The sequence below is a fragment of the Cebus imitator genome, unplaced genomic scaffold, assembly GCF_001604975.1.
Source record: "Cebus imitator isolate Cc_AM_T3 unplaced genomic scaffold, Cebus_imitator-1.0 Scaffold121, whole genome shotgun sequence".
NCBI classification, from domain to species: Eukaryota; Metazoa; Chordata; class Mammalia; order Primates; family Cebidae; genus Cebus; species Cebus imitator.
This window is the reverse complement of record NW_016107436.1, coordinates 1,770,759-1,780,522: the sequence shown is the minus strand read 5'-3', so window position 1 is coordinate 1,780,522 and position 9,764 is coordinate 1,770,759. Positions and strand designations below refer to the sequence as shown.

Genomic DNA, 9,764 nt, shown 5'->3' with positions numbered 1-9,764 from the left:
GGCTTGAGCCACCGCGCCCGGCTGATTTTTTTTTTTTTTTAACAGACATGAGACTCTCTGGTCTATTGAGGGGAAGATATTGCGTGCCATTAAAACTTTTTCATGTTTTATTACTCTCTCTCTATATATATATATTAATAAAGACAGGGTTTCACCATGTTGGCCAGGCTGGTCTGAAACTCCTGACCTCAGGTGATCTGCCCACCTCGGCCTCCCAAAGTGCTGGGATTACAGGTGTGAGCCATCTCGCCCAGCTTTTTCATGGTTTAAAACCTATTTACCCAGCAAATCTCACTGGATTTTCTAGACTGACCTTCTTGCAACAAGTATGAAAGGTCGATACTCCCTTTTTTCCTCTTTGCTTTCCAGATTTTTTGGTATTTATATATATATATATATATATATATATATATATATATATTGAGACGGGGTCTAATTGTGTCACCCAGGCTGGAGTGCAGTGACACAATCACGGCTCACTATAGTCTCAACTTCCCTGGGCTCAGGTGATCCTCCCACCTCAGCCTGGAACTACAGGCACACGCCGTCATGCTTGGCTTTTAAATATTTTGTAGAGAGGTTTCATTATATTGTCCAGGCTGGTCTTGAACTCCTGGGCTCAGGAGTGATTTCCCTGCCTTGGCCTCTCAAAGTGCTAGGATTATAGGAATGAGCAACTGTGATGATCAATATTCTTTATAATGAAAATAAATTAGAAAATGTCAATATTTTCAGATGGGAAAGTTAAAAAACTTTTTGGTTTTCTTTTTTTTAAAATTTTATTTACTTATTTTTTTAAAAGACGGGGTTTCACCATGTTTGTCAGGCTGGTCTTGAACTCCTGACCTCAGGTGATCTGCCCACCTTGGCCTCCAAAGTGCTTGGATTACAGGCGTGAGCCACCACGCCTGGCTTGGTTTTAACTTCTTTAGCACAACTTTTTTTCACTTATCAAAAGTTTGACAGAGTATCTACTACAAAACAAGGGCACATATGCTAAGAAAGCATTTTAAAATATATCTTTGTTTCTGGAGGAGTGAATGCAATGTTGTGAAATTCTTCCATGTATATCAGATGCTCAGTTTTTTTCTTTTTTTGTGAGACAGAGCCTTGCTCTGTTGCCCAGGCTGGAGTGCAGTGGTGCAATCTACTTCTTGGGTTCAAGTGATTCTTCTGCCTGTTGCCTAAGCAGCAGGCATGTGCCACCAAGCCTAGCTAATTTTTGTATTTTTAGTAGAGATGGGGTTTCACCATGCTGGTCACAAACTCCTGACTTCAGGTGATCTGCTCACCTCAGCCTCCCAAAATGTTGGGATTACGGGTGTGAGCCACTGTGCCTGGCCTGTCTTTGAATGGGAATACCTAGCATGGTGGCTCATGCCTGTAATCCCAGCACTCTGGCAGGCCAAGGCAGGATCGCTTGAGCCTAGGAGTTAAAGACTGGCCTGGGCAAAATATTGAGCCTGGGAGATCAAGGCTGCAGAGAGCCATGACTGTGCCACTGCACTCTGGCCTGGGTGACATGGTGAATACCCATCCCCCCCCAAAAAAGGAAGTAACTTTTATTGCTGTACTTTTTATTTTCTTGTAGCCAGGGCTCTTCCTATATTGCCCAGGATGGTATTGAACTCCTGGGCTCAAGGAATCCTCCTGCCTTGGCCTCCCAAAGTATTGGGATTCTAAGTGTGAACCACCGCACCCAGCCTATATTTCAGTACTTTATATGTTAACACATTTATTCTTTTTTTGTTATTTATTTATTTATTTTTTTTTTTGAGACGGAGTTTCGCTCTTGTTACCCAGGCTGGTGTGCAATGGCGCGATCTCGGCTCACCGCAACCTCCGCCTCCTGGGTTCAGGCAATTCTCCTGCCTCAGCCTCCTTAGTAGCTGGGATTACAGGCACGTGCCACCATGCCCAGCTAATTTTTTGTATTTTTAGTAGAGACGGGGTTTCACCATGTTGACCAGGATGGTCTCGATCTCTTTTTTTTTTTTTTTTTTTTTGAGACGGAGTTTCACTTATGTTACCCAGGTTGGAGTGCAATGGCGCGATCTCGGCTCACCGCAACCTCCGCCTCCTGGGTTCAGGCAATTCTCCTGCCTCAGCCTCCTTAGTAGCTGGGATTACAGGCACGTGCCACCATGCCCAGCTAATTTTTTGTATTTTTAGTAGAGACGGGGTTTCACCATGTTGACCAGGATGGTCTCGTTTTTTTTTTTTTTTTTTTTTTTTTTTGAGACGGAGTTTCACTTATGTTACCCAGGTTGGAGTGCAATGGCGCGATCTCGGCTCACCGCAACCTCCGCCTCCTGGGTTCAGGCAATTCTCCTGCCTCAGCCTCCTTAGTAGCTGGGATTACAGGCACGTGCCACCATGCCCAGCTAATTTTTTGTATTTTTAGTAGAGACGGGGTTTCACCATGTTGACCAGGATGGTCTCGATCTCTTGACCTCGTGATCCACCCACCTCGGCCTCCCAAAGTGCTGGGATTACAGGCTTGAGCCACTGCGCCCGGCTGTTATTTATTTATTTTTAAAGACAGGGTTTCACCATGTTGGTCAGGCTGGTCTTGAACTCCCGACCTCAGGTGATCCACCCACCTTGGCCTCCCAGAGTGCTAGGATTACAGGCGTGAGCCACCATGCCCAGCCAACAGATTTATTCTTTCGACAAACTGTCCTTCTATCTCTTCTATTAATAGATGAAAGAAACCTAGGCTCTTTTAAACTTTCGCAGATCACAATGTGGGAGAAACCCAAACCTTCATTAACAGAGACTATTACACATGGGGGAAAATGGGTTTCAAAATAATATATGGAAAGGCTTTTTGACACTAAAAGGTTGGGCATCTCTATGAGCTTCTTACACATGGTTCAGGCTAAACAATGCATCTTGGTATATGAGCACAACTAGTGCATAATAGGTACTCAAATGAGTCACTGTTGAATGACTGGTGAAATGACAAAAGAGACTCATGCTGTCCTACTAAGGCTATAGATAGCACAGAGCACACTGGCGACAGAGGCTGAGCTTGTTTGTGCAGGCGCACTCAATACTGCATGTTTCAATAATTAGTGCATTTAAGAAGTCTCATGCTAGCATTCATAGGGAATGGAGAGGTGGCCACTATGTGAATGAAACTAAAAACCTTCCTTCCTAGACTCATACTCCAGATTACTCATACACAGAGAATACAGAAAACTATGGGAAAACTGGACATTGCACATTTCAGACACTGTCTTTTTTTTTCGGGGGGATGGAGTCTTGCTCTGTCGCCCAGGCTGGAGTGCAATGATGCAATCTTGGCTCACTGCAACCTCCATCTCCAGGGTTCAAGCAAGATTCTCTTGCCTTAGCCTCTCGAGTAGCTGGGACTACAGGCGCATACCACCATGCCCAGCTAATTTTTTTGTGTTTTTAGTAGAGAGGGGGTTTCACCATGTTGGCCATGCTGGTCTCAAACTCCTGACCTCAGGTGATCTACCCGCCTTGGCCTACTAAAGTGTTGAGATTACAGGCGTGAGCCACTGTGCCTGGCCAACATTTTCTGTTTAAAGGGAGCTGTTCCTCAGCTCTTCGGTGTATAAACTGCTGATGTATTACATTGCTTGACAGTCACCAAGTTGGAAAATGATAAAACACTGCAGATATGTAAGGCACAAAATGAGAGAGAGATACAAAGTAGAGATAGAATGGCAAGAATTCCGAGGCCCTCTTTTTATTTACAGTGATAACAAACCATCCACTTGCAAACTCTCTGGTCTCTGTCAGTTGGAATTCAGTAGGTACTGTGTATCTTTGGGTTCATGTAGTTGTCTCCACTTTGGTAGATACAAGAAAGGAAGACGCGAGCAGCTGAAAAAGAAGGGCACCACACCACTCCAGATGGAATCCAGCAGGAACCTCTGGGCATGCCACACCTGAACACTTAAAAGAGGAAAGAAGGAAAGCTGCTCTTCATTTTTTTGAAAGCAAATTCATTTGAAAGATAGTGCATAAACAGTCATCACAATCAGATGTATCAACTAGACCTTCAGCTTAGGAAACAAGGTTGTTTGTTTCTTTTTAATAATACACCACCCTGAAATGAATTTGTCAATGAATCCCAAAGATTTGGTACAAATAGTACAATTCGTATTTGCTTTCCTCTTTCCTTTCTTCAAACACCAAATAAATACAGGTGAAAGAGTTCTGAAACGCATTTCCCCATAAAATCCTCCCTCCATATGCTGCATTTATAGCATGAAAGACTCAAAGTGCCACTAGACAGATGGACCAGAGTTTCTGATCATAAACCATGATGCAGTAATGTTTGAATGAGAACACTGGATATGGATGGTCAGATGAAAGATACCAAAATGTCAGACAGCCCATCGACTGCTGTTGCCATGAGATTCAACAGTCAACATCAGTCTGATAAGCTACCTGACAAGGTGGTACAGCCATGGAGATGTCACGATGATGGTAGGCAAAACAAGCAGACATTCAGGCAGGATTTAAAAAAAAAAAAAAAAAAGGCATTTCTGGCCTGTTGAGATCAAACCCCAATTCTATTCTATTCTGACACAATGCTCAATATCAATTTTCCTAAAGAAAAAAAATAAAATTGTTTATTTTCCTCCCAAGCAAAACAAAATAAACAAGTTCAATCAAAAACATCTCAACGGAAAAAAAAAAATCACATTAAGAATAAAACACTTACAGAAAGGCAAGAAAACTGGGTTACATATACATTTGTGTCTGTTGAAACCAGAGTACATGCTAGAAAACACAGATATGACAGAGCGTGCATTTTTTTTTTTTTAAAGAAATGCGTAATTTTTCTCTTCAGTATCCTTTCTCATGTGTATGAGGTGTCTCTCCTCTCCTGTGTTCACAAACCAAGAAATCCCCAGGTAGGCTGATTCCAGAGATACCACTTTAGCAGTATGTAGCAGCCCAGTTTCAGCATAACAAAACATGTCTTGAGGCTGTCTCATGCAAATAAATGAAGGCTTAAGAAATTCTTGATGTAGGTGGATTAGGCAAGACTGCCATTCAGCTGCTATAAGCTAAAAGTAAAAAATCAAAAACGCTCAAGAAAACGGACACAATTTTGGAATGATCAAAGATGTCTTTATAAAGTTTTTTCAAGACTTCATTCTAAATATACAGAATAAAAAATGGTGTCAGCTCACTTGTAAGACACCAACCAGATTTTCCTTATACTGTCTCAAAATTTAAAGAACAATTTCCCCAGAGTGTGTGCAATGCATCATAAAATGGCCCTCTTTTGAGGGTGGGAGAGGGTTGGGCAGGATGGAATATTAAATTGAAACATGATAAACATGCAAGACTGTTATCCAGTCTAGGTAACTTATATACATTTTGATGACTTAGGAAAACAAAGCAATCATTTGTGACACGCCTAAAAAGCCTGACATATTTCACATACTTAGGAACTTTTTCTGTGTGGCGGGAATTCTCTAATTGTATCTTGTGGGCCTTTTGAAAGTAACAAACAGAAGGCCAGTCTCTGTTGCAAAGTTTGCTGCTGCACATCACATCCCACCCTAAGAAAACACAAGGTGGACTGGATTGAGGGTGGATACCTTACCTTAGGACACAAAGGAAAAAGTATGTCAGTGCAAAGTATGGACTAAACTGCGTTCAGGAAAAAAGTTTTAAAAACTGATAAAGGTTGGAAAAGGGAATTTTCCTTCCTGGCTTGGAGTCCTCCCAATTTAAGGCAGAACCCATCCACTCCAATTTCTGCAGTTTAAAACTTGCTCTGCTTATTTTGTTTTCTCCTCTGAGTTCAACCGCTGCTGGATTCGTTTGGCGTAACTTTGTGCCATGGAGTTAATGATAGATAGAATGAAGTAACACACCATCACAACTACCAACTTTTCAAACATCCAGGACAGCCAGTTTTCTCCCTGTTGAAATAAATGCAGAACAATGCAATGAAAAAGGCTTCATTAGTTCAGTAGTAAAAAGGGGATCATCTACGATGCTTTAAGGAAAATAATGAAAACCTGAAGTATGTAACTTACAAAGCCTAAGCAATTAAAAATGAAAAGTAAGCAACCTCAGCTATTCCAAAATCTCCATTCCTCTTCTTTTTACACCCAACTATCAAGGTTTCACTTTGTCGGATGAAAATCAGTGCTGAATCATATAGTTTAGAATGGGGTGAGTGTGAGGTCTCTTCTACTTGGACCTAAGCATAAAGTCTTTGATTAAACTCAACTCTGAAGTTGTCATGCAGATACGTGTGAGTAGTGTCAAGACAGTTAAATATTTTTGTTGCAGTACTGGGAGCTGTTTTTAAAACATAAATGTTATCTGTTTCTGATGTTATGTTTGGTCGACTGAGGGCAGCCGAGAGCCACACGAAAAGTGCAAGGCCATTTAAAAAAAAAACTTTGCTTCCGGTGGGGTGCAGTATCACAACCTGTAATCCCAGCACTTTGGGCGGCCAAGGCGGGCTGGTCACCTGAAGTTAAGAGTTTAAGACCAACCTGGCTTACATGGTGAAACCCCGTTTCTACTAAAAATACAAAAAATTACCCAGGCGTGGTGCATGCCTGTCTAGCTACTTGGGAGGCTGAGGGAGGAGAATCACTTGAACCTGGGAGGTGGAGGTTGCCGTGAAGAGATCACCCCATTGCACTCCAGCATGGGCAACAACAGCGAAACTCCATTTCAAACAAACAAAAAACCTGTGCTTCCCTGGAGTTTCCCGCTTCAGGTTATTGCTTACTCATCCTCTTCTAGTCATTCCCTTTGCCTCAAAATCATTTACAGAAAAGACAGTCTTAGTTTGTGTTTTTTTTTTGAGACGGAGTCTCATTTTGTCACCTAGGCTGGAGTGCAATAGCGTGGTTTTGGCTCACTGCAACCTCGGCCTCCTGGGTTCAAGCGGTTTTGCTGCCTCAGCCTCCCCAGTAGCTGCGACTACAGGTGCGTGCCACTGCAACCAGCTAATTTTTGTATTTTGAGTAGAGACAGGATTTCACTATGTTGGCCAGACTGGTCTCGAACTCCTGATCTCATGATCTACCTGCCTTGGCCTCCCAAAGTGCTGGGATTATAGGCGAGAGTCACCGTGCCTGGCCCAACAATCTTAGTTTAAGTTTTACAGTTTAGCTATGATAAGTGCCTTGGATTATTAAAAAAATGATCATTTTCCCACAGATGAAAAGAAAAATAGAGTCGAAAACAAAGGGAGATATTCAAATCATCTCAGTAAGTCTAATACTTTGTAAATTTTAACTTTTTAATCTACTTGGGAAGTCTATCTAATACATCATTTAAGACTAAGGCAACAATTCATTCTGTACAACAGAACCATTATTTTCCACTGGCTCTACCCTTGTTTTGGGGACACTTTCTGGTTTAAGACAAACACAAATTTCCCAGTAAAGCATACATAGAACCACAAGCTCAACTTCTGTCAAGGAACACTGGCAAACCAACCTCACTTATTTGCCTAAAAATGTGAGAGCTGTGAATGTAATTTCAGCCTGAAACTTCCCAGAAGGGAGAAGAAGAAACCGGAATCAAGTCTCACCTGTGGTGTGCCCATTTCGCTTTTGTGGTGAAGCTTCTGCCGTTGAGCCTCCAGATACTCCTGAAATGGCTTCTGCAGAGATGGACCTATGCCGGGGACAGCACTGGGAGCACGGTACAGTAGCCCAAGGAAAAAGATACATTGGGGAAGGAAAGCAGGAAAAACATTAAAGAAAATGCACTTACCACCTGGACTCAAAAGGCAGGGAATTGGATAGGAAGAGGAATAAAATATAAACATCATTGAACTGCTGAAATTCTGTGAGCTCTTTATGGTAAAAAACATATACATACTCCTTCTAACAACCCCTTAAAAAGCAAGATCTCTCCCACCAACATGTCTGGGAGAAACTAAGAGCTGTAAATCAGGAATAGTTTCCAGCAGAAGAGTCAGTCCTCAGAGTAAGGCCAGCTCAGCTGATACTGTACTCTGGTGTGGCACAAAGAATAAAATGAATGACTTCTGAGAAGTCCCACATTTATCACCACCAGTTCCTGTAAGAACTGGTTTGAACCGATTAATAAGGAAATGACTTATGCCTGTGTCATCCCTAGTTAAAAAAGAAACTGCCCGCCCTCTCTCTGACTTGTCCCCTCGACTCAGAGGGGGCGGTCCTTTCTCAATCTAAGTCCTTATTAGGACAATCTGTGCGTCATCCTTATCCAAAAAGAATGCATTAGCAAAGTTGGGAGGCACCTCCCACTAGTCAGAAGTCAGTGATTAACAAAGGAACAAAGAAGGAACTATGAACTTTGAATCATTTCATGGTTTATGGTACACGGTTTGCACAGAAACTCCAGTGCATTAGTAACAACTTGTCCTAAGATGATTGGGATAGTGATCTTTGATAAATTTATGTACTCGGAGCTCCTTCTCCCCCAGAATACATGGAGACAGTGCTGTTAAACCGGTTTGGCAGCTGTAGCTAACAGGCTCCTGTTTTAGACATGCTTGCAGGTGTTTTTAAAAAATGGTAGTTTGGGGCAACTTAGAAAAATCAAACATCTCTATTTTCTATAACTTTTAGTTTCTTATCTGTCACATAGGGGTAAGAGGTAAATAAATTCAAACTATTTCTCAGAGTCAAAGAGATTCCAATATGTATTTGCAACAGTGCCTAATGCTCGCCCTATTAAGTATACTGACTCAAATTCACTTGACTTTTTTTTTTTTTTTTTTGAGACAGAGTTTCGCTCTGTCGCCCAGGCTGGAGTGCAATAGTGCAATCTCGGCTCTGCAACCTCCGCCTCCTGGGTTCAAATGGTTCTCCTGCCTCAGCCTCCTGAGTAGCTGGGATTACAGGCACCTGCCACAACGCCCAGCTAATTTTTGTATTTTTGTAGAGACGGGGTTTCACCATGTTGGCCAGGCTCGTGTTGAACTCCTGACCTCAAGTAATCCGCCTCCCAGAGTGCTGGGATTATAGGCGTGAACCACCAAGCCAGGCCTCACTTCACTTCTTTTGTGAGCCACTGTGCCCAGCCCTGACTTTTAAGTGGTCTTATATTAGGGAGGTAGACTAGTAATCTTTCCTTATGTTATAGGTGGGAGTGCAATTAGCTCATCCATTTAGACTAGAAATAAATGACATGAATGTAAAAAAATTCCAGCAAAATATATGCACAAAAAGACTGACTTTGAAAACTGCAAATTTATAAGAACTTTCCTTTTCATAAATCAATTTTTTTACTTTAACAGTACTCTGATTGGGCGCGATGGCGCACACCTGTTATCCCAGCACTTTGGGAGGCAGAGGCGGGCAGATCACTTGAGGTTAGGAGTTTGAGACCAGCCTGACCAGCATGGAGAAACCCCACCTCTACTAAAAATACAAAATTAGCCAGGTGTGGTGGTGCTGGCCTGTAATCCCAGCCACCGGGGAGGCTGAGGCAGGAGAATCCCTTGAACTCGGAAGGCAGAGGTTTTGGTGAGCCGAGATCGTGCCATTACACTCCAGCCTGGGTAACAGGAGTGAAATTCCAGCTCAAACAAAAACAAAAAACAGTACTCTAAGTTGTTTTTTTAAACTACTAGGGATAGCCATAGTCAAGCCATTTTTTTTTTTTTGGGACGGAGTTTCGCCCTTGTTACCCAGGCTGGAGTGCAATGGCGCGATCTCGGCTCACTGCAGCCTCCGCCTCCTGGGTTCAGGCAATTCTCCTGCCTCAGCCTCCTGAGTAGCTGGGATTACAGGCATACGCTACCA

At 42.5% G+C, this 9,764-nt stretch overlaps 1 protein-coding gene across 4 annotated transcripts in view; it reads right to left on the bottom strand.

The window, feature by feature from the left end:
* Positions 1–3,693: 3,693 nt before the first annotated feature.
* VMP1 (vacuole membrane protein 1) overlaps positions 3,694–9,764 on the bottom strand; it is a 144,742-nt gene continuing 138,671 nt past the window's right edge. For 3 of the 4 annotated variants that reach the window (XM_017539815.2, XM_017539814.2, XM_037742472.1), the window contains 2 exons: positions 7,559–7,661; positions 3,694–5,921 (listed from right to left, as the gene is read on the bottom strand). In XM_017539815.2, coding sequence (XP_017395304.1) covers positions 5,778–5,921; positions 7,559–7,661 — 247 coding nt within the window. In that variant the 3' untranslated portion in view covers positions 3,694–5,777. The remainder of the gene's footprint in view (positions 5,922–7,558; positions 7,662–9,764) is intronic. The other variant, XM_017539813.2, reaches the window with a different exon arrangement.